At 43.7% G+C, this 24,555-nt stretch overlaps 2 protein-coding genes across 6 annotated transcripts; one reads left to right on the forward strand and one right to left on the reverse strand.

Moving 5' to 3' along the window:
• Positions 1-226: 226 nt before the first annotated feature.
• Positions 227-11,852, reverse strand: bcl3 (BCL3 transcription coactivator). Of its 2 annotated transcripts, XM_085918052.1 has the most exons (12): positions 11,673-11,852; positions 11,457-11,579; positions 9,930-9,992; positions 8,439-9,831; positions 7,474-7,585; positions 5,965-6,073; positions 3,159-3,360; positions 2,950-3,038; positions 2,783-2,860; positions 2,307-2,474; positions 1,559-1,667; positions 227-1,480 (listed from the first exon to the last, which is right to left on the reverse strand). In XM_085918052.1, the coding sequence occupies exons 4-12, from the start codon at positions 8,866-8,868 to the stop codon at positions 1,314-1,316; spliced, it is 1,464 nt and encodes a 487-aa protein (XP_085774178.1). In that variant the 5' UTR covers positions 8,869-9,831; positions 9,930-9,992; positions 11,457-11,579; positions 11,673-11,852; the 3' UTR covers positions 227-1,313. The 2 variants fall into 2 exon arrangements, with proteins under 2 accessions (XP_085774178.1, XP_085774177.1); XM_085918051.1 differs by having other exon boundaries at positions 11,457-11,852.
• Positions 10,097-17,528, forward strand: cblc (Cbl proto-oncogene C). Of its 4 annotated transcripts, none has more exons than XM_085918054.1 (9): positions 10,097-14,734; positions 14,799-14,945; positions 15,314-15,470; positions 15,645-15,766; positions 15,836-15,973; positions 16,042-16,129; positions 16,394-16,525; positions 16,723-16,893; positions 17,341-17,528. In XM_085918054.1, exons 1-9 carry the CDS (start codon positions 14,361-14,363, stop codon positions 17,368-17,370), a joined length of 1,359 nt encoding a protein of 452 aa, XP_085774180.1. In that variant the 5' UTR covers positions 10,097-14,360; the 3' UTR covers positions 17,371-17,528. The 4 variants fall into 4 exon arrangements, with proteins under 4 accessions (XP_085774180.1, XP_085774182.1, XP_085774179.1 ...); XM_085918053.1 differs by having other exon boundaries at positions 10,113-14,734; positions 16,720-16,893; XM_085918055.1 differs by having other exon boundaries at positions 10,116-14,734; positions 16,720-16,881.
• Positions 17,529-24,555: the final 7,027 nt, after the last annotated feature.

Here is a 24,555-nt window from a genome sequence, read left to right on the forward strand (position 1 = left end):
ACTGACCAATCACATTGCTGCTTCTTTCAAACGGAACAAGCTTTTCTTTCTATTTTTAGTGGGTGGAACCATAACAGGAAGATTTGAGCTCGATTTCCTTTCTCAAAAATCTAATTTCTGATTTCCTTTCCCTTTCACTTTGAGAAAAAGTAAATGTCAATTACAGTTATATTAAGAAATGTTAGGTATATTATAAAATGTATGGTCGAAAAAAATCAACACAAGATAATTTTTTAAAATATACTTTTCATTTTTTTAACAAAAGCAGAATAATAACACATGATAGACACTACTCACAAAAGGTTAGGGATACTGTATTGGGCTACAGAGATACAGTGAGATTGGGTCACAGAAAGGTTTTCCATTCAGCACCATGTTGTCAAAGATCAAGTTGTGCAAAACGTACTGAAACAGTGAACAATTGGACATTTAAAAGTTCAGAATAAATTCACCTTTAAAGGTTATTCATAATTTAGGTCTATCTTGAAATTTGACTGGAAAGCCCAATCCAAATTCCTATCTTTTTCTGCGTAGCATATGTAAACAAAACACACAAGACAATGTAATGCACATTCCATCATTTTACAAGTATAGGGGGTCCTGGACAGTCACAATACACTTTATATCAGTGGTTCTTAAGCTGGGTTCGATCGAACCGTAGGGGATCCGTGAGTCGGTCTCAGGGGTTCACCAGAACCTCCACTGCGGAGGTCCGAACATGCCTGATTTATTGTGTAAATTTGTGATGACGCATATCTGAACTGGTCTCGCAAAGGCAACAGCAGAAGTCACTCTGATCTGCAGGTATGTAATTTGTTTTGTCTTCATGCATTGTGTTTTTTTCTTCTTTGAACAAGGTGCTGTTCATTTTGTGCAAATGTTAATAAACATTGATGTCTTGAATTTGGAAAAAAAAACATTTTTCACTAAAGAGGGGTTCGGTGAATGCACATATGATACTGGTGGGGTTTGGTACCTCCAACAAGGTTAAGAATCACTGCTGTATATAGACTAAACTAGCGATGGGTGCCTAAACTAGCAATGGGTGCATAAACCCCCTTGACCCCAGCCTTGGCACACCCCTGAGTACAAACAAATCTGAGGTACATCACAGCTCAGTCACTGAACAAATTAAACCCGGAGTTCCATTGCAGATGGCACTGGAAACATGACTTAACCTGTGCGTTAGCATAGGTTAGCATAGCAACCCAACTCTGTACACTGTATTAGTTTCTCCCCCATTAATTCTTTGAGTAAACCGGCTAACCCTTTTTAATGTGCAAACTCACTGAATGCTAGATTTGTCTTTTTCCTCACTGCTTGATGTTCCGAGGGATGCAGTAGTTGCCAGTTTTGATAGATGAGGACTCCTGGTCGTAAAATGGAAAGGCAAACATTGGTCGGGTCCTTGGTGAGTGGGAGGGGGCGCAGTGAGGCATTGATGGAGAACAACCACGACTCCGGCTTGGAGATGGTGAACCTAAAATTTGAGAGGGGAAAAAAAAATGCACAGTTTTGATTTTGGCGGGGAATCAGCAAATGTACCTAATGAAGTGACCTCTACTGTTGATCATTAAGCTGTTGCCGTGTGGTAAAGCTGACGTGTCGAAATGTTGGTCTGGAACTTGCATGGGTTTTGAACCCCTCCCTCGTAAGATGTCTGCTATCTGCAATAAAAAATACAAATGTCTCCATTGTCAGATTTTTTTCTCGCAATGCATTTATTATAGGGATCTATTTTACATGGATTCTTCCTATTCACGGGCCATTACAGTGTAGTATTGGTGCGTTGTGCGTATAAGGGGCATGGCCAAATAGTGACATCCTGAGCTCAGTTAGGTGTTTCCAAGGTGGGGCAGATGGAAGTCAAGCTAATCCCATCTATCCATTAATTTTGTCTCGTCCACCTGAGGGTGGCGGGTGAGATGGGGTACACCCAGGACTCACACACTTAGTATTAACAATTATGCCACAGTGCTTTTATTCTACTAAATAAATCTAGCTGACCAGATGTAGAAAAAGTAACGATCATGCTGCACTATTCATGTTTATCCGCTAGGTGGCAGGACAGAACTAATTGGATTCTACTTCACAAATTCTCCAACAGATTTTGCAATGATTCCTTTGCCCCCACTTCTGAAGTGCTTTTCCCCCCTCATGTTTGTTGCTAGTTTTTGTCATTCCGATTCATTTCAATGGAAATATATGATTCAAAATCCTAATGTTCTAAGGTCAAGGGATTGAAACTTGTATCTCAAGACATCAATGTTTTCACCTGAGTGCCTCACTTGACTGTTAGTGCTGACCTTTTTGTTCTTGGCCAGCATGACAGGTGTGTCGTTGTGGTAGTTTTTGAGACTGCTGTCGGCGCCACTCTTGAGCAGCGCCCGCACCACGTCCGCTTGGCCCCGCGCGCAGGCACTGTGCAGTGCCGTGTTGCTGCTGTACGACGGCCTGTTCACATCGCAGCCGCTCTGCGCCAAGACAGGGAGTAAATGTGGAGGACTCAGCTACACAGCCTCCCAAAATAGAAATGAAAGTTTGTTGTTTCCTCCGCTGTTGTGATTGTGCCTCAATAGCCATTGGAAAAAAAATTGTTTGGGAAACTTACCTGAATTCAATATTTCCATATTTAAAAAAATCCTACTTATCATGTGTTAAACTGAAAAAAAACTTAGGAAAGATGTATTGACGGCCTTTGATCCCATTTGACGCCTCAATGTGGTCATTTTGGAACAAGCGTTTCATACAAGTCACAAGCCTTCCCACACAATCTCTTTACCTCAATAAGGAAGCGGACCATTTCTGCATTGTTGCTCTCCACGGCAAGAATGAGGGGACTCTGGCCACTCTTGATGTCCTGATGAAGCGGGCGCGGCAAAGTCATCCATCTGACGCAGGCAGGAAGGCTGAATGGAAATCGCGCGAGCAACAACGGCATGCACTAACCATGGTGTTGACATCAGCTCCCGCCACCAGCAGCATGGCGGCCAAATCTCTGTGTCCGTGGAGCACAGCCACGTGGAGAGGGCTCAAACCTCGTGTGCGAGTTTAAAAGGCCACAGTGGAAAGAAACGGCCCACCAGAGAAGGACAGTGAAGTGCCGGTATTTGTGGACAGCCACGCGCGGTGCGACTTCTGCCTACTTCTCCACTTACCTTGAAAGTTTTTCATGTCCAGGCAGGAGGCAGACGAGGGGAGCGAAAGCACCATGGACAGACACAGCGGATGGTGGTATTCGCAGCAGAGGTGAAGCACCGTCTGGCCATTGCGGTCCAACGAGGAGGGGTCCGACCCGGCCCTCAGCAGCACCTCCACCACGTCTGACTGCCGGGTGATCACAGCCAGGTGGAGCGGAGTCTGCATGGCGCAAAGGAAATGATTTATTCATAAATGAATGAAAAGTCATCTGGCATTTGAACATGTCCATTGTTGACACCGTAGAGCCAACGCCCGATGGCTACGCCTGACTAATAAACAAACAAACAAACAAACAAACAAACAAACAAACAAACAAACAAACAAACAAACCAAAAACAATCCTAAACTTTGACTCTTCATTTTTACACCTTTATACAATTGCCAGTTGGCCATAAAAACTGAATGGAGCTGATCAGCAAGATTAAAACCAATCAGCATAGAGCAATGTTTCCAAACTTGTATTGAGCCGAAGCATATATTTTATGGTAGAAAACACCTTTGCCCATCTTGTGAATGAACATTGAATTGTTATGGCCGTCACCGGCATGATCAGATGAAAAAAAGCGGTGTTATCTCTGGTTATGAATCACAGACAAATTGAATTAACCTACTGGGAAGCCGTTGAGCAATGCAGGACATTCCCGAGTAAGCGTGTCGACACTGGCCAGCAAGGACACTGGTGTTTAAATAAAGCCAGCGTAACTTCACATCAGCGTACGGGGAAGTGGACTTTCCACTCAGGCTGCACAATAAATAGCAGCTAGAAAAAAAAACACTTCACTTCCACTTGCTCTTTGACTGGCTTGGAGGTCATGCGGACTTTTAAACCACAGCAGTGAGGTCATATTGCTTTTTGGTGATATACTGAAATCTTGATACACCACATTTGGTTTCCTTCACTTAAATAGCTACTTGTTTTTATTTTGAAAAATAGTGTTAGTTGACCTCGCTTTAAAAATTGACAGATTTAACCTAATATTGTTATGACAAAATTTGATTTTACGCACTGACAGTGTTTCTGAAGCTAGATCACACTTATCAACAGCCAGCAATCTCACTGAATTTTTATTAGCTTTTTTTTTCTAGCTAGTTTCAGATGTGTGTATAATATGTAATTCTCAATTATACCCTCAGCAAATGCCCTGATTCAAACCCAGAACCACAGATCTGCACTGCAGACATGGTATCCACTAGGTAAATGTGCTGGCATGTTTATTTTGGGTTAAGCATGACTGACTCGTATTTTCACTGCTGGGTAAAACCATTAAGCATGGACTTCCATTTATGCCATTGCCCATCCATTTGCCTCAATCGTGTGATTCACATGCAGTCATATTTACAGTATAAAGCTTTTCTTATTGAAGAGGAACCAACATATTCCAACTCCATATTTAGACTTTTAAACCAGAGCTTCCTGTAAAATGCCTCGAGGGGGATTAAAACAAAAAGAGAGCATCGATGAGAGGAAGTGTGTGCGTTGTGTGCGACAAGGAAGAGCAGGAAGGCAGGATCGCGAGGGAAAACCCCTTCTCTCTCCCTACGTGTTCTGGCATTGCTCAGAGATGAGTAGACCATGAAATGCTTTCATGCCACGCCAGACAGACAACTGCAAGGATCTCATGCTTTCCTGCTTGCACACAAATAAACCACTGATGGTGTCGCAGTGACTTACTAAGTGCTAGAGAGGTGCACTGAGAGGGCGTGACAGCACGAGAGAGAGACAGAGAGAGACAGACAGAAAGTGAGGAAGGGATAGTTAGGAAAAGATAGATAGTGATAGGTAGAAAGAAATAGAGAGAGAGGGAGAGGGGGGAGAGAGCGAGAGAGAGAGATGGGATGAGAGAGAGAGGATGAGAGAAAGAGAGAGAGGGCGACGTACAAGAAGGGAAAGTCCCTGCCATCCACCCAGTAAACCTCAGGTATGTTATGAAACAGCCTCCAGCAAGACGAAGAGGGCGAGGGGGGGGGGGGTCACGTGACTTCTCGGAAGGAGATCATCAAAGTACACAAACATACAGATGCTCGGCGTGTGCGTGCACCAAAATAAAGAAGCAACTTTCAATGTGCTGCTATTTATTTGCTTCACAACTATCACACCACATTGCTGATTTTTTTCCCCCATGATATTAATCTGTGGATCAGTTATTGTTTTTTTGGGGGGGGGCGTAGAACTGATACATTTGCCATGCCTTCATTTGTGATAAATTAGTGACTCAGTCACCATGCACATTTTTTGCTACAAGAGTAAAATGCTGCAAGCCCATACAGGCAGCTTCGCCGATGTCAACCACACTCAGCTAAGCGCCGCCTATTTTAGGGCACGTGTCTAAAACACAGATAGTTGATCCCTGAGAGTTCTGATGATTAGCACAAAGTTGGCGTGGCCCCCTGAGGGATTTAGTCACACAGTCTGTGCGCGAGTATTAAACACCCTTCATATTCTCGTGATTCCACGTACTACTATAAAGGGCACCGAGAGTCACATACTTGTCAAAATGCTCTGTGCACTCAAGCACAGAAACTCAGGATTGGTCAGCAGTATTGGAAATGTCTCCCTCTTTGTGTTGTATAGGATACAACAACACGGGCAAAAATGGAAGGAACCTGGCAAGAAAGTAAGCGAGGACGTTGCGTGCAGACAGAGGCACCCTCAAGTGAGGGCGTGAGAAACAAAAGTGTTTGTGTCGCCCTGATTGATGTTGTTAAAACCACATTCATGTTGTTAACGCGTGCGATATGACGAAGACGATGCCTAGCTTTTACCTGTCGCAAGTTGTTGTAGATGTCGAGGCTCCTGCCGGCACACTGCAGCAGCCGGACGAGTTGCCGCACGAGGTCCAGCTTGCCTTGCACCACTGCGATGTGCAGGGCTCTGCAATCAAAAGCACAATTAGATGTGTCATTACAGCTGTGTCTACAAAAACGTCTTTCAAAGCTTGTTTGGTGTCAGGAGATCAGAAATCGAAAACCATTTTATTTTAGGGCTTTCTGTTACAAAGAGTCATTTGCCGAGCACGTTCATGCTTTGATTTTCGGGGGGAAGGCCACAAATCGCCGAGGGAGCACATCTGTTGAGAACCGCATTGCCATTTTTGTGTTTTTCTTTCTTCTGCACAGCCGTTAGCTTCCAGTAAAGGTTGCACGAGTGCTTTTGACATCACATCCTGCCGTCGCTGACAATGGCCGCATTCTGCGTGCAATCCATCCATGCTAGCACGAGAAGGGGCTTTTCTCGCCAGACTGCAGCAATTGTGCAACAGGAAACCGTCGCCGTTTCTCAAGAAGACGTTCCAAGCGCGCTTTGCACAGGACGTGCCAGGGCATCGGCGACGTGAGCGATTTTGATACAAGCTAATGCGGTAACAGATAGGAAGCGTGGCCGAGGCATGTGAAGTGAAAAACACACATTTATGCCAAAGTGTGCGGCCGCTACTCATTCCTGTAAGTGACATCATCTCGCACAGCTGACTGACTAGTGTGTCAGCAAATGGCTTCATCGCTTGCCTTAAAAGGAGACAAGTGCATTGCTATTTTGGAACCTGATGGTTCCCTCCTTCACACAACAGTGGTACCTAATTTTTTTTTCCAGTTTCTCTGGAGAGTATATCACCCTCAAATCACATTGACTGTATTCTCTTCATTGCCTTCATCAAGCATTTTCTCATGAGGTGAAACTGCACCAAGTTCTTGGAAGTGGGCAGACTACATGGCCGCATGCACATAACCCTAAAAGTTGCAACAGACGAGAAACTCTAAAGGCATCCATGAAAAAAATCATCTGTTCTGAAGCCAGGCATCCTCTGACTTGGATGCAAGAAGAGCACACGTCAGAGAGCGCGCACACAAAGAGTTAGATAAAGCCGATAAGACAGAGAGAGAGCGCGTGAGGAGCGGATGTTTGATTTTTCGGTCCTATTCATTCAGAAAGGCCCAATCATCAAGGCCAACATAGCTGAGAAAAACCACACCGGGTGCTTGATACCTCACACTCTTGCTTTTCACGACCTCCGGGGACCCGCATTGACGTAAGTGGCAACGCGCGGTGGCCGTCGTGTCGCACACAAATATCTTGCAAATTGCTCCTCCCCTTTAGAAAAGCGGCCTGGCAACTTAGTCAAATGTCGCAAGGCATTTGTTCAACAAAATTCTTCCCACCCCAAAGTGCTTTGAAGTCTTGTGTATTTGCTCGCTTCTGTGAGTTGCCCTGTGCATGCTACACGTCAAGCTGCCTCGCCTTCGAGTGATTGACAACATGAGAGTAAAGGCTCATACGTGTCTCCGTCTTCATCTTGCCGAGTGGCCAGCATCACGCTTGTCAGCGGGTCCCGCGAGTGCTGGAAGCTCAGATGCTCCGCCTCCGGGTAGGGGTATGCCGGACAGTGACCTGACAAATAAAGCAGCACAGTCAGTGTGGTATTTGACCCAGTGAGCTACTTGAGTCAAAAGGGGAATCATGTTCTGGACGTTTTCTCAATGACTCGTCGCCTGCCTGAGGCCACCTGTCACTCAACGTATAAACCGCAGGAGGAAGCACAGGAGGAAGTGCATTTCAATGACACAGTGGGAATTTGGACCACACCAGTGTTGTTTCTGAGCGAATACACACAATATTTGAGTGACATATTTATTTCGAAGAATCATCTTCCCTTTTGGCTTCATCATCTGGTATCAATCGCTCACATTTTTATACAATTTTTAATCTAAAAAATAGATTTGAGAATTTAAATATGAAATCATCCTTCCAACCATCCACGAATGTGTTCCCAGCTGAGCTCACGTGTTTGGGAGAGAGATGGAGTACACACTGGACTGTTTGCCAGTTCACTGCATTAAATTGCTCAAAATTAGTGAGTAAAAAAAGAAAATGATAAATATACATTTTGTATTTCTATTTATGATAATTTCGGAAAAATTGCATTTAGACAAACAAATAAATATATTTTAAATGTATATTTTGTATTTCTATTTATTATAATTTTTGAACAATTGCATTCAGACAAACAAATTAAAATGAAAAAATAATAATAATAATTTTTTTCAATGTTGATTTGAATTTTTTTTTTTCGGTGTTGTTTTTTTGTTAATAATTCTCCAATGCATTTCATTCGTCGTTAATTGTGATTTTGTATTTCACGGGTCGGCCCGGTCCCTATTCCCCGCGAATACCGGGGGTGGACTATTTCGGTTGGTGCCACAACTGATTGCATTTAACAGCAATGTATGTGTACGGTACTCACCATAAGTGAAGGAGGGCGCGACGTGGACGGTAAAAGCTTCCAAACTCCGCGCAGCCTCCTTCGCTTGCATGTGGGTTGCCCCAGCAACGGGCAGCCGACCCTCAGTGGCGCTCCCCTCGGGTCGCTGCGGCGCGACAGCCTCCCCCGTCGCCGGGGAAAAGCGCTCCACTCGTCCCACGTCTCCTGACGCTCGCTCCTCCGGCTCCACGGCGATAGGTCGCTTCCGAAAAGGAAGGCGGAGGGAAGCCCCGTCAGCCGGTCTCTTGCGAGGTAAGCCCGGCGTAGGCGAGCCGACGGTCTCCTTGCGGCAACATGAGCGGTCTGGCGCCGCTGCGGACAAGGTGCTCCCCCGCTGACTCGTACTCAGGTCCAGCGGCGCGGCGGCGGCGAGCGAACGGCCATCATCGTTCATGGTCATGTTATTTGGCATCAACCGGTGGCGAGGTTGAAAGTCTCTTGCGAGTCTCAGGTGCGTCTAGGTGCTTCGCTGAAAGTCTGTTGGCAGTAAAAACTGGACAGATAGCTCCCAAAAGCGATCATTCCGTTGGCGTCATTGGTAGGTTTTGTTTGTTTAATGATTACAACTGCAAAGATTTTTTTCAAATCGAGCAACCTCCAGCTTAGTGCTGAATGCGAGTTATGCATGGAAGCTCATGTGCAGCTGCGTAAGTGCTCCACTATGACTTTCTTTTTAAAATGAAAGTGAGCGATTACAACGTATCATCAATGTGCGCGCGCGTGCGCCCGCGCATTTGCCTGCACGTGCGTTTGGAGGAGTGCAGAAAATGTGCCGCACCAACTTTCATGGTGGCATTTTTGCATCAAAGTTTAGAATGTTGTCATATCTCTCGGAGTGAATCCACGCCATCACTCACAATACACCTCTGGTGCTAGGAATTGCTGCATCGCTAGTTCAGTTCACGTTTTTATGTTAATTATTATTTATTATTGTATATTAATTATGTTTGCAGATCATCTTTGCGTTTTTTGAGGTGCAATCATTCGTTTATCTGAATGATAATCATACTCTATAAATCAGTGATGGGCCGTGCGTTTCACACTGAGGCCTTCAGTAGTGCTCCGTCTGAATCAATCCAACCCTCAATAACTATTTTATGGCTATAAAACGTCTACTGCAAGTACAGCTGCGACACACATAAAAAAAGCATAAAAAATAACCTGATGAAATTGCCATATTATTTAGAAATATAGCAACATTTTACTCACCAAAAATCCGGATTATTTGGACACAAAATCCATCCTCCTTTCTTTTCTCAAAAAGATTTCAAATACTCTGTTGTGCAGATTATCTGTGCATTTCAGTTCCATCAAGAAGTCCTTTTCTATCGCCATTGGAGCTAATGCTAATACAATTTGCAGCGTTCCTCGGAGCCTGTGAGCCAAGAGTACCGCTCATAGTTATTGGACTGAAAGTGGCAGACAAATATTTTTCCGGTTGTGACAGGCTTGCTAGCTTCGGAGTTGCCCGACCTTGCTTGACAATGTCCAGCTTTTCTTGAAAAGTCCATCTTGAAAATGGCTTTGACAGTAAATCTGCAAAAAACAAATCAATTTCTTCTCTTCCTTCAGCCATTGTGGGTTGACAAAACAGCCATTAAATCAACACCACAATATCTTTGCTTGTGCAGCTCGGTACAGATGCAGTTTGCTACCTCTGGCTAGTACACTCTCTGACTATCCAATCAAAGCGTGTGAATATGCTGACGTTTCCAGTTTGATCGACATTTATTTTATGCAACACGGCCCGCAGAACTGATTGTGAAGGCCTCCAGGCAGATTTTTTTGACCCTGGCAACAAATAGTGGCTGAAATGTGATTGGTTAAATGCTTAAATATGAAAATACATGTCTGGAGGCAGCGCAACCAGGGGGCTAGCAATGAAAGGAAGCGGACATTTTGGAATTATTTAATACGTATTCATGCACAAAATATAATTAACATCAGTCAGTGATTCAGATATTTTTAGGCCAGCAGAAAAGGCCTTGCAGGCCCAAACGGCCCGCCACTTCTAAAATTAGCAAACACTCAAAAGCCAAACAAAATGTGACAGTATACTTTTGGAACAAAGCTGTCATTTTTCAATGATAAACACGTATGCCCACTGCACGACTGTATTTTCATTTTCAACTCTATAATAGTCCATAATTATGTTTATGTAATTGCACTATGCAGTGGAACCTGAAGGAGCGCTGAGAAGCAAAATCGTTGAGTTCTGAAACAATTTTCCCCATTAGAAGTAATTGAAAAGGAAATAATTTGTTCTCAGGCAGCAAGTTTTTGCCCTAACGTTACCTTTTTTTATACCACAATTGCGGAGCAAAAATGCACAGAGTTGAAAATGTAGTACATTTAAGATCCACATACCTTGACATTGATTTGGAACTGAATCTGTAAACGAAGAGGCGAAGAGGTGGGGTGGGGGAGGTAGGGTCATTGTTTGAAATTGGAATCACCTTCCATATGAAAAATCCAGTGGCTGCATTTTGTCAGTGTTTTCCTTTCTTTGTTTTATCCACAGGGACCTGGATGACCCCTTGTAAACCCCTTAGCAACACTAGCACTTTTTATGGCCTCTCTATTCCTCAAAAATGAACTTATGGTCAATCGCTGCCCTTTGAATTGCGATGCCAAGTCACCCCAATGCATCTTTCATACTTGTTTTTCAGCTCTGCTTTTTTCTTTTTACAAAGGTTTTCCGAATATATTGAGTTCTGAGGTGGTTGACCTCCGGGGTTCCACTGTATTTATAAAATGGTTAACCACTTTTGAATTTTTAATATGCAGAAACATTTCCGGGTCAAAGCCCCACGACAGAGCTCACGTGCCCGCACATGCCTCCAGGCCTCCAGGCCTCCAGGCATAACGAGGAAATGGGAGAATAAAAACAGATTCTGCAACCAGTTACACACATGCACGCAAAGCTCCACACCCATGAGCACATCCAGTCCACAATTGAACATGTCACATACACCAACATCTCCTGATGCTTGGACTTACCCATGTAGGGCCAATTTGGTACTTTCCTGATCCACTCAAGCGTGGAGTTGGCCAAACATTTGTTGTCTAAAGTCCCTAAAAAATCCAGACGGGCTGCACACACGTGTGCACTGCCACCATTTTCTGCAGAGTAAGACACAAATGGATGATTAGTACACTCGTTTATAACTGTAGAAATGCTTCAATGGCTACGATCACGGTGCTACTTGGGCTAACCCCTTTTATCTCTCCCTTCTGTTAAATGGGTTTGTGTGGCTCTGTCAAACAAATGAAAATGTCATCTGGGTTGGACGGGGCTTGAAAGTGCAGCAAATCTAGATCGGTAGAGCCGGTAAGGTGAAGTTCGATCGGGGATGTTCCGACCATGATCTCCTGACCGTGATGGCATCAGGGACAAAATTACGCTACCTTCTTTTAATCTTATAACGCCCCCTTGGGATAGGAAAGATCATCAAAGTCAAAGTCTGCTTTATTGTCAATTTCTTCACATTAAGACACACAAAGAGATCGAAATTACGTTTCCCACCATCCCACGGTGACGAGACACATTACACAATACATACAAGCAAATAGCACAAAGAGTAAAAACGAATAGATAAGAGGGATGAATAAGTAATAAGCAAATAACCTGAATAAATAAATAAATAAATAAATAAATAAATAAATAAATAAATAAATAAGAGGAGCAAAATGGAGCAAGCGTGCATACAGCAGACAGCCAGAATATAGCTCAAAAGTACAGGACGTTAAGCAGCCGAGTGGGGAGGGGGTAGAGAGTTCAGGATCCTGACAGCCTGGAGTATGAAGCTGTTGGTGAGTCTGGTGGTGCGGGAGCGCAGGCTTCTGTACCTCTTCCCAGAGGGCTGAAGCTCAAACAAAGAGTGAGCGGGGTGACTCACATCACACACAATCGCGGTCGCCTTGCGGGTGAGATGGGAGGTGTAAATGTCCTTCAGGGAAGGGAGTGAAGCACCAATGATCTTACTAGCTGTGTTCACTATGCGCTGCAGGTCGTTCATGTTGTATTCTGTGTAGCTACCACCCCACACAGCGATACAACTGGAGAGGACGCTCTCAATGGTGCTACGGTTGAATGTGGTCATGATGGCAGAAGGAGCAGTTGCTCGCCTGAGTTTCCGCAGAAAGTACAGGCGGCGCTGAGCTTTCTTCGCCAGCAACGCAGAGTTGGTGGTCCAGGAGAGGTCCTCACTGATGTGCACCCCCAGGAATCTGGTGCTGCTCACTTTCTCCACCACAGCACCGTCGATGGTCAGCGGCAGGTGTTGGGTGTGACCTTTCCGGAAGTCAAGAACAATCTCCTTGGTCTTGCTGTTGTTCAGCAGGAGGTTGTTGTCCCTGCACCACGTGGCCAGAAGGTCGACCTCCGACCTGTATTGAGTCCTGTCGCCCCCGTGATGAGGTCAGAAAGTCCAATGTGGGGGAGGGGGGTGGCCTTGAAAGCTCCTTTATGTGCAGTGTGGACCAGGTCCAGGAAGCTGTCACCACGTGTCGGAAATTAACATGCTGGTGAAGTTTTGGAAAGACAGACTTTAGGTCAGCATGATTAAAATCCCCAGCAAAGATGGTGAAACCGTCAGGGTGCGCCATCTGCTGTTCACTGACAGCCTAGTACAGTTCACTAAGGGCCGTGATCCTGTCACTTTCAACGTTGGAAGGCAGGATGGATTGCTGGTAGAGCTCCTAAACTTGAAAATCTACCAGGTTGACCCCAATTGTGACCCCAACTCGGCTCACTTTGGTGAGCCGAGTGCCAATATTTTGAGGATTTCTCAACGACGGCAGTGTCACTCAAGAGAGTGTTCAAGATGTTCTGTGAGCTCTGAGATGGGATGGACATCTGAAGCCAAGTCATCAAGCTGGTACAGCCTGTTTGTTATTTGTCTTTTCCAGACTGTTGTTTCTGAACAAAAAGAGAACCTCGGCCATCATACTCCAGGATGGGGTCTGAAGCCTAACGGAAGATTAAACTCTGTGGGTTTTGGCATTCTGCTTGCTAGTAAGCAGATGTCGGCTCCTGTAGGACAACACGCAGCGACTACTTTCATTTTGTGTGAAGTGAGGCGTTTTGAGGCCAAGCTTGCTCTCTCACTCTCTCGCCGTCTTTCTGTTGGGCGCAAAACAAAGCAAACCAGTTGGTCTGGCTTCAAACAGGAAGTCAGCAGTTGCAGTGCACAAAAACATAATAACAGCGGCTGCATTTGGGCCAGCAGCACCAACTTTGTTTCTGACGTTTGATATCTCGGCCCTGCCTCGCTGAAATGCTACTGTGGGGACAGCCGAGGCTTGTTTTTGTAAGTAAGACAACATTATTTGACTCCTGCCTGACGATAAGCGCTCAATGAAATACATTTGAAGGAACATCCTCCAATGAACCCTGCAACTCTCGCAATTATTGCTCTTTTTTTTTCTTTAAATGACTGTCTTAAAGCAACTTGCAGATTCGGGGTTTGCTAAAAAGGACTCTGACAGGGATCTCCAAGATTTTGTGAGATGATGGTCTTTTTGTTAACATTTTGTTAAATTTTCAAAGCATAATATAAATGTTCTTTTTTGTTTTTAAATTGTCATGCTATTACTGTTTATTATGGTGCACACCAACATTTTAGAGGTTAAGAAATACCTATCTTTTCATTCTTATTAAATGTAAATTCTTACAAATCATTTGAAATGAAAACCTAATGTTGCTCAATTTTCAGTCACTGTAAGATTTGAATTCATTGGTAAATGCTTTGCGCTAATCAAATATTTCTTGATAGTTACCAGTTGAGAGGCGTTCTGGGTTACATTTTAAACAACTTCAGTTACTTGTCCCATAAATGTTTAATTCTGGAAAGAAAGGAAAAAAGGTGACTTGAGAGAGCTTGTCAAAGAGAAGATTCAAGCATGCAACGTGTCCTTATGGCGGCGGGCATCTCAGAAGACGTGGCGTCTCAGCGTCCCAGCAACCGACAGCACCGGCTGGTCAACAAAACTCTCAGACGGTTGGAAAAGCTGCACGAGGCGTGCGCGGACCCCCGACTGGGGCTCAAGAGCAGCTCGCCTTACCTGCTGGAGCTGCTCCCCGAGACGGCCTCGGCGCTGAGACGGGTCTGGGAGCCCTACCGAGGTCTCGGGGCGTTCACGGGCCCAGCCCCCGGGGAGGATGAGGCGGCGTTCCTTGGCCTCCACGCCAGGACCCTGTTGGCTCAGACGGACAGGGCCTTGCTGCTGTTTAAAGAAGCCAAGGAGAAGATGTTTGATGAGACGTCCAGCTACAGGTATGATACTTGGGAATCAACTTTGCGAGCAAGATGCCAGCGTGTGTGTTGTGTTTCATGCCAGGAAGGACCTGACCAAGCTGTCCCTGCTATTCAGTCACATGCTGTGGGAGCTCAAGGCCATCTTCCCAGGGGACCGTTATCATGGTGACACCTACAAGCTGACCAAATCGGAGGCGCGGGACTTTTGGAAGATGACTTTTGGCAATAAGTGAGACTTTTGCTTTGCAGCTTTTGGATTAGCTTTTTGGGAGAGCCTATTGTCTGTGATTCAATGAAAATGATCTTGCATTGGGTTCACCAAATATTGATCTGCCATAATATTGATTGGTGGCATCTTCATGCTAAGCAACTGTGTTGGAGTGAGGAGGAGGTGCTTCATTTTGTCAGGACAGAGGAAAAAAGGTGATTTTTTGCAGCTACGGGTCAATTTCTGAGGTTTTGCTTTGTCAACGGTCATTGAACGTAAGATATGAATTTGCCTCCCATTATTTACTATTGATTGGTTGGTAATGAGAATAGGTTCCATCGTGAGGCCGAAGCCTCCCTCGTTTACCTCCACTGACCTCCGATGCATAGATGCCTGGTGCGATGGAGCATCTTTGCTGAGAAGCTGCGGTGCGTGCACCAGTTCCAGGAGGGGCTGGAGTCCGTGGCTCTCAAGGCCACCCTTGATCTCACCTGCAACGATCACGTCTCAGTCTTCGAATTTGACATCTTCACCAGGCTCTTCCAGGTGATTTTGCAATGCACTACAGAAATAAAGCGAGCTTTTTCTTCCACACACATCCAGTCATCTGGCCTTTGCTGACTTTGATCACAACGATCACCGATCGTTCATATGCATAAATCCCATTGGAGGCAGATCGGGATTTTCCGTTCCCAACTGAACCTCCCCTCCTTCCTTTAGCCATGGGGGTCCCTGCTGATGAACTGGAACCGGCTGGCTGTCAACCACCCGGGCTACATGGCTTTCCTCACGTACGACCAGGCCTTGTCACGACTGGGACGCCACCCCCGCAAGCCAGGAAGGTGCAACAGCGCGACTCCCACGAGAACTCGTGCAGTCATATCGGTTGTTAAATTCGCCCTCCCTCTCAGCTACATCTTCCGTCTGAGCTGCACCAGGATGGGCCAGTGGGCCATTGGTCACGTGACTAGTGAAGGCGACATCGTGCAGACCATCCTTGAGAATACGTCGCTTTACCTGGCGCTCCTTGAGGGCCACAACCAGGGCCGGTGAGCGCACAAACACACACGTCTTGTGTGTTCCGCATGTTCTCCTAAGTTTCTTCATTAATTGGCAGCTATTTGTACCCCGACGGGCAAGACGCCAACCCAGACCTCAGCGCCTTGCACCAACCGGGTCACAAAGCAAAAGTCAAGGTCACACAGGTATGTTGCACTTCAGATACAAATTGGAGAAATATTTCCAGTGGGGGGAAAATGGTTTGATCCTTGGATACTTTTTTTCTTACTCAAGCGACATTTGAGTTTGAAAATTGGATAGATTGAAGAACACCCGCAAAAATTGGAGACTGTTCTTCTGAAAGGAGCAAACTTGCAAAGTCAACAAGAAGAAAATAAAATGACTGAATATGGTTTGACGTTATAAATGAGGCACTAATTTACGACTGACTGTCCTCTGTGGTGTGGCAGGAGCAGTACGAGATTTACGGCAAAGTGGGCAGCTCCTTCCAGCTGTGTAAGATCTGCACACAAGAGAAGAAGGACACTCGTATCGAGCCGTGCGGACACCTGGTGTGCAGACGCTGCCTCGACAGCTGGCTGGTAGGACAGCGCAAGACACGTTGGGTCCCCTGCTAAATTGCCCTTCGTCCTTCATGTCCGCAACATTTAAGCAATCTTTTTTTTTTAAATGTAATTTTACAGTTTACCGTCACTCATACAAGAGGTTTATTGGACACCAACAAGACACTTCATTAGGTACACCCAAGTGACTTCCTTTCAATTTCAACATCCAGCAGAAATCGGCGGGCCACACGTGTCCGTACTGCCGCTGTGACATTGAAGACACAGAGCCCGTCGAGGTCGAGCCCTATCAGCCCAAACACAAGCAGGAGAAGGAGAGTGACAAAGACGACGACCACGAGGACATTGAGCTGGTGGTGAAGCAAATGGCCTCGGTGAGAAAAAAGGCATGAGTTTATGTTATTCTTACACCATATTCTCCACATTTTTTGGACATATTTCTACTCCCACATAATACATCGTTCCAATTTCAACATGCTCCAAAAATTCACATCACTCTTACTCTTTTTCTCATTCCATAAAGGTAGTTTTGTCAGTTACATATAGTTCATTAAAAGTTCATTAAAAATTCAATTCCAGCAGGACATTCTTAGTTTTCAGTCATTTTATTTTTTTAAATGCTTATTTGTAATTAAAAAAATAAACATAATTGTAGGATTAGTTTTATTTTATACATACCATACACCAAATTACAACTAGCCAACCCCACTCCAGCCCCTGAAGTCACTCACGAGACTACACCTCGTCGAGGCACACATCCAAGACACAAATACTACAGAAGGTACAGTAAATTTGTTCAACTGATGATATCCCCTGTGCTTCATGTGCATCAGGCTCCAGAGAGAAAGACCGCTCAGCAATGAATGACAGACGCTGGTGGGATTGGACACCATTTCCCATTTGGCCACAAGATAGGAAATGAGGATTTACATACACAAGTCCTTTGACATTGCCTGTGTGAGAAGTCAGAGCAGTAGGCAACAAGAATATATTTTAGAAGAAATAAATAATTTAAACTCAATTTGGTAATGAGTTTCTTTCTGTTTGTTCAAGAAATTTTGGCATTTAGGGTATTCTTTGCCGTGATACAGTAATCCCTCACTACATCGCGCTTTGATTATTGCGGCCTCAATACATCACGGATTATTTTTTTTAATCACAAATTCAAAATAAACCATCTAAATTGAAGAATTATGGCACGAAAGTTGCCCACACGCCAGCAGAAGGCAGGGAATTTCCACACAACTGCAGTCCGTACACTTGTATCTGTCACAAGCGCTTTTTCCGCGCGGCGCGCATACCCTCTCCACGCAGTAAGTGCGCCCCCTCCGCGCGCAGTGCGCGCCCTCTCAGTGCAGCTCTCGTTCAGCAGCGCTGCTGACTGAGTCGTGGTGGCAGTGAGGAAGAGGAGCACCGTTTGTCGCTTTTTTACATGTGTAAACAAAACTACAGCAACATGTGATATTTGTAGAAAAGAAATCAAGTAGTGTGGCAACACCACAAATTTATACAAGCACGTAAAAACATTATTTTTTATTTGAATAAATAAGAAAGTAAATAACAGTCAATATATTGTTACAATATCAGCACAAGACCTTTATGAACCTTTATTGTAGTTTTATTCACATTATTGTTGTTTAAACACTTTTTTGCAATGTCATTTACGGACTATAAATCGTGACTTTTTCCCCAAATTTTTAACCCTGTGGCTTATAGTCCGGTGCGTCTTATCTATGGATTTTTTTCCGTGATTTTTGTGATGAGTTGATCACTTTTATACACTTATAAAAATGCGGTGGACCGCAGTTGTGTGGCACCGCTTTGCTGGGCGGAGGGATATTTGACACGGTCACTCTGGAAAAAAGTGGTGTGTTGATCACATGTCTGTCCGCCAGACAAATAGTGCCGTATAATTCACACAAAGAAGAGACAGAACAAGATCAAGAGGGGCATTACTGAAGAAAGGAAGCTGTTATACACAAACTGTCATTATGGGGGACAGAAGAAATCCATATGATGCTTCACCCTTTTCTTTCTTTATTTCCCAGTCACGTCTTCTCTGGAGCTATACGTGTAGCCCGCTAATTTAATGTAACTTAGGGCTTCGTGCATGAATAAAATTAGCATGAACGGACCCTCATCATGAAAAATGCTAGAAGAAATGCATGAAAGCGATGACGAAAGAGAGACAGAGAAAGTGTATGGCGAAGGATATCTAACACTATTCCAATCAGACACTGAGGAAGAAGACTTTGATGGTTTCAGTGCACAAGAGGAAGATGAAGCTCTTTTACTGGCAGAGAATGGTAGGTGGATATTATGACAAAGTTTGATGGAGTATTGATTTATGACCTTAATAAAAAAGTATTAAATATTTTTTTTTTTTTTTTTTTTTTTTTTTTTTTTTTAAAAAGAGTTATTGAGGTCATAGAGTTTATGGAGGTCATAGGGAGGTCATAGGTTATAGGGTTAGGTTGTTATTTATTTAAATGTTGAATTATGGGTTGGGTTAGGGTTTGGTGTGGGATGTGTGTGTGGTGTGTGTGTGGTTGAAAGTCAAAAATGTTATGAGCTGCTGCTTCCTCCCTCGTCCTGTAGGGGGTGTTTAAGTGTTTCATTCACTTTCATCCTGAGATAGGAGTGCTAAGGTGTGTAAGTGTATTTATCTCAGGATGAGTGTAAATCTTGTTTTGTTTTGTTTTTTGGATGGTGGTAAGTCTGAACATATGTGTTAGATCATCTGTAAATCTTGTTTTGTTTATTTTTTGGTGGTGGGAATATGTCTGTAGATGTTTAGGGTCTTAAGATTGTTGGGGGTGTCTGACCTTCTCACCTTGCGCGGCTCTTTACGGCGTGTGTCTGTATCTGGGTTGTATGTGTGTGTATGTGGCTGAGTTAAATTATTTGATGGTGGGAATATGTCTGTACATGTTTTGGGTCTTAAGATTGTTGGGGGGTGTATGACCCTGCTTTATGACCTCGCCGCGTGTATCTGTGGGATGTGTGTGTGTGTGGCTGAGTTAAATTATTTTTGGTGCTATGTTTCAGTTTAAAAAAGCTTTTTAATAATAGTATGAGGTGAAAAAAATGAATCTTACCTTCCGAGGGATGAAATTAGCTGGTCCTCAGTCCAATTTTGTGTATGGAGGAGAAAATGGAGTTAAAAAATGTTCAAACAAGATCTTTGAAAATATAACACAAATATAACACGTGACGATGAAAGGCAAAAAGTGGGTGGGATCGGCAATGTTGGGTATATAGAGTCTGAGGAGTGGAGGTTGTGTATCTTGATTTTTGAACCTTCTACTGAGAAGTATGATTTGCGAAACACCTGTGACGGTCCACATCTCACCCTTGGGTGCAGATGGCCTTTTACAGGCCCCTAGGAAGAAGCATATGTTTGTCAGAAGATTGCAACAGAGTCCTCTAAATATGACGGAGCTTGAGAATAAATGGCCTTTAACTCCTACTTTTTCCTGGGGTTATCATTATTTTCACGGAATCGGCGAGCTGGTCTTTTTCATGCAAGAGGATGGCAAATATACTATGCCCCACGGATTTGGATCCCTCAACTCGAATGACTGGGCCATCGTCAGTCAATTGTTTCCAAAGCTCCTTCCCCAATTTGTTGGAGAAACGGGGCTGAAGGGGGAGCTCACACTAACTTGGATTTCGAGACTAGGACCGAATGGCCGCTGGTTTTTCCGCCTCAAAGTTTCACCTCAGCTATCCGAGGAGGAGGAGGAGGAAGACGGGGAAATATGTGATGCTTTACTTAGCCTTCAGGTTTTCAACAGTGAGTGCGGTGTACTTCAGACGATTCTACAAGTCCCTTTATCAGAGTGGCAGAGGAGAATTAACCCCTTAACTGACATGATAACGGAGCAGTATTTGTGTAGTAGAATGTGGATCACGATTGCGGGGGTCAGAAAAAAATTAATATTTGAATAACATTTCAATACGTTCTAATTTTTACATCCCCCTACAATCAAAGTACCGCCTACTCCAGACTCCAAGCACACCCCTAAATCTCCTACCGCCTACTCCAGACTCCAAGCACACCCCTAAATCTCCAGGAGGAGGAGGGCGTGGACCGTTTACAACTGCTCTGTATAAGAAAAAAAGCTCCCCCCAAACCTTCAAACCTCAAAGAATCTCGCCAAGAAACATCTCACTGCTCAAGACAAAAAAAATGTCTGACAAACGATGCGCCAAAAATCTTCTGCCTACCTTCCAAGATGCAGACAAGGAACCGAAACAAAAGATTCTGAAAGGCCTACAACATCACCACGAAGAGGTAATTAATTTGTGTTCACCTGCATCCTCACCGCCGTTACCCCACGGCTGTGCTTCTGACGAAGCTGACATCGACATGCAGACTTCCACACCGATTTGCCCTGAACGCACCGTCACGTATCCGGGGACCCGGCATCCTGATTCTGCAAAAGATGACTGCGGTCGAGAATGTTTGAAAGAATTCGCACCGTTGCTATACGCCGAATCGATCATCATAATTTCATCGGATGAAGAAGACGAAGAGGGAAAAACAGATCGGCGATTCACACGTCTGTTGAAGGAACCGGCTACCTGGCACGCAAAGGAGGCCAGACGACAGTCTTTCACCACGCTGGACAACCCGGTGGAATCGGAGCTATGGTATCCCGAGCTGGCAATTCCACCATTTGAAGCAGATAATGTCTCCCTGTCTGCAAAACAGCCTTCACCTCCAGATCTCGCCTCAACAGAAGGACCAGTAATGAACAGCGACTGCGAGAATTCACCAAAGGGGGCAGTATTGAACAGCGACCCCGACAAATCAACATCCAGGTCGATGACGAGCAAGAAATCATCATCATCCGCGGCTTCAACGTTGCCATCCACCTCGTCATCAACCAGCGTCAGTTTTGAAATCGAAAACGCGCTACCCTGGATGTCGCCGCTCGAATATGTAAGAATCAAATTGATGGTAGTTCTCTTACTACACAAAGATCTGCTTAAACATACCGCAAGTGATTGTTTGGCTTGTGAATTGGATGATCTTTCTCAGATGAGACATACATGTCTGTACATAAAACATGAAAATTATTATATGTTCGAAAATTTCCATAAGATCATGAAATCAGTATGTAATAGACAGTTCTTTTCTGCTATTTACAGAATGCTGACGCACCTCGATATTCAGTTACCACAAATAGACGTTAAAAAAATCATCAATGTCATTTTGTTAGATCTGTCCTATGAAGAAGACATCTTCGGGAAACTAGAAAGCTGTATTATTGATTACAAACAGTTTGCCCAAATTTCTGATTCTGCGATTGAATTTGTGTTTCATAGACACGAGGTTGAGAGAAATGGGTAATTCTTTGAGAAGAAACGATCTGCAAAATTGGACTGAGGATTTGGAACGAGTAATTGTACAGCGTGACACTAATAACGACGCTTCTGTCCAGAAATTGGTGGATATTATGGAAAAAATAAGACATATATCCCAAAATGTTTTAGAAATTACTTGGACTAATCTAGTGTGTATTTTATCAAATTTAGAAGAAGTCTTTAACAAATTGAAACTCGTTATCAACGAATGGAGTGAAATATCTGTCGCACACCTGTTTACTCTGATGACATTGTTCCATGATTTGATTATTGTACATATACGCAATAATATTCCAATTGATGTTAAAGCCGAATTGAACAAATTCAAAATTCTTATCGAATCAAATGTACCGAAACATGTGATACGGTCTATGATAGCGTATGTACGTTCTTAAAATGTAATACAAAACTATGTGCCTTTTTTTAAAATGTACTTTTTTATTTTTATAATGTACCTTTTTTTTAAATGTACTTTTTTATTTTTATAATATACCTTTTTTTAAAATGTACCTTGTTTCTCCTATACCGCATTGTTTGATTATATTCTAACCAGAACAAACATTATACGTTTAACACCTGGTTTGTTTTATATATTGTAACCAAAAAAAAAAAGAATTTTACCTGTTTTTCTCCTTTCAATAAACATTTTAAAACCACGAACGGGTTCCATATTTGTCACAACGGTTGCAACAATGGCTGAGGAAAGATGTCTGAAAAAATTGTATTATAATGTTAAAAATCCAGCAAGTTTCGGTGGTGCTCAACGTCTCCACAAGGCGGCTCTCTTGAGCTGTAAAAAAAACCAACCCACTTTGAAGAAAGTGAAATCATTCCTTGCGGGAGAAAATGCATATACATTACACAAACCTGCAAGACTGACTTTCTCTAGAAACAAAGTATATGCACGAAGAGCTCAAAGACAACTACAAGCCGATTTATGTGATATGCAAATTTTGTCATCACATAATGATGGGATGAAATATATTCTCACCGTGATTGACATTTTCTCAAAGAAGGCTTTTGCTCGCGTTCTGAAGGATAAATCAGCCGCCAGTGTGAGCCAAGCATTTGAATCAATTCTGTCAGACAGCGGAATCCCGCTACGTTTGCAGACGGACGCTGGCACAGAATTCTTCAACAAGCAATTCCAGAAATTAATAAAACGTCATAAAATCATCCATTTTTCCACAGCGTCGGATTTGAAAGCACAAACAGTCGAGCGTTTTAATCGGACTCTTAAGACCAGGATGTGGCGGTTTTTCACTGCGCATAATACAAGACGTTATGTCGACAAAATTCAAGATTTTCTATCCTCTTATAATAATTCATTTCATCGTAGTATTAAGATGTCGCCTAATGAGGTGACTATGGAAAATACAGACATCGTTTTCCGTAACCTGTACGGCAACGTATCTCTACAGAAGAGTGATAAAAAAAGATTCGCCGTAGGAGACAACGTTAGAATTTCCAAAATAAAGGGTGTCTTTGACAAATCGTACGAACAATCTTTCTCAGATGAGTTTTTCACTGTAGTAGAAATTCTCAATCGTTTTCCAAAGGTTTACAAACTCAGCGATTACGACGGAGAGCCGCTAGATGGCGTATTCTATGCAGATGAGCTCCAAAAAGTGAAAATTAAGAAAAATACATTTTTCAGCATTCAGAAAATTCTTAAATCCCGAACGGTCTCAGGGAGGCGTGAACTTTTGATACGCTGGGTCGGATGGCCTCCGAAATTTGATTCTTGGGTGGCAGCCAGCAGTGTTAAAGATATCTGAAATGACAAAACCAATCATTACTCATAAAATTTCAAGATGGGTGAAGTCAGGGATGGATTTTATGTAACCCTGACCTCCAACGCAAGTATGCATTTGTATCCGAATAATACAAATACGGACTTTAGAGTCGAATTGGTCCAGAATATCGATTTAAAGGGGCCCTGGGAAGTCGCTATTTGTGAAATTACATATGTGAACACGTGTGTAGATGTACCGGAGAAAAAAAGGGGCTTCTACTTTAGAGAGATGACAAAACCAGCAACCGAGCCTCACGAGGCACCCCTACCCACCCTGGTGAAACTGCAGGGGGAGATATATGGCGATCTCAACTCCTTGGCTGAAGATATTAAAACGCAGTTATTGAAAGCTTCCAACAAAAAAATAAACGTGGAATACGACCAGCATACCCATAGATTTAAATTTCACACCAAAGAACCCTACGAACTAAAATTTAACGAACCGTTAGCTTATTTAGTAGGCCTGCCGGCTGAGCAATGGTTTCCATTAAAAACAGATTGGACAAAGGCCCCGCGGACAGCTGATCGAAGGGGAGGGCGGTACCATCTTTTCATTTACGCCGATGTAATACACTATCAGACTGTTGGCGACGCCCACGCCCCTTTACTAAGGAGCCTGCCTTTAGAAGGGGAATTTGGATCGCTCATAAATAGAAGTTTCACCACGTTATATTATTTAGATGTAAACAAACGCCACATTGAGCACATCCATATTAGCATTCGCACAGACCAGAATCAACCAATCAATTTCAAATACGGGAAGATCGTTCTAGTTCTACATTTTAGACCGAAACATTAGAAAAATATGAGACTCGAGACACATCCCGATCTATATCGATTCGTCAAATATTATGAAAGTCAAATAGGTGGTTCCTATCCT

The sequence above is a fragment of the Syngnathus leptorhynchus genome, chromosome 8 (genome assembly GCF_054491065.1).
Source record: "Syngnathus leptorhynchus isolate UIUO chromosome 8, UIUO_Slep, whole genome shotgun sequence".
NCBI lineage: Eukaryota > Metazoa > Chordata > Actinopteri > Syngnathiformes > Syngnathidae > Syngnathus > Syngnathus leptorhynchus.

Coding starts and splice junctions, on each gene's coding strand:
- bcl3 (XM_085918052.1), bottom strand. CDS start 8,868: ATGCCAAATAACATGACCATGAACGATGATGGCCGTTCGCTCGCCGCC. Junction 3,361..5,964: donor TCTACAACAACTTGCGACAG/GTAAAAGCTAGG, acceptor TGCGCCATGCAG/ACTCCGCTCCACCTGGCTGT. Junction 1,668..2,306: donor TGCTGGCCAAGAACAAAAAG/GTCAGCACTAAC, acceptor TTTTTATTGCAG/ATAGCAGACATCTTACGAGG.
- cblc (XM_085918053.1), top strand. CDS start 14,361: ATGCAACGTGTCCTTATGGCGGCGGGCATCTCAGAAGACGTGGCGTCT. Junction 14,735..14,798: donor GATGAGACGTCCAGCTACAG/GTATGATACTTG, acceptor GTTTCATGCCAG/GAAGGACCTGACCAAGCTGT. Junction 16,130..16,393: donor CAAAAGTCAAGGTCACACAG/GTATGTTGCACT, acceptor GTGGTGTGGCAG/GAGCAGTACGAGATTTACGG.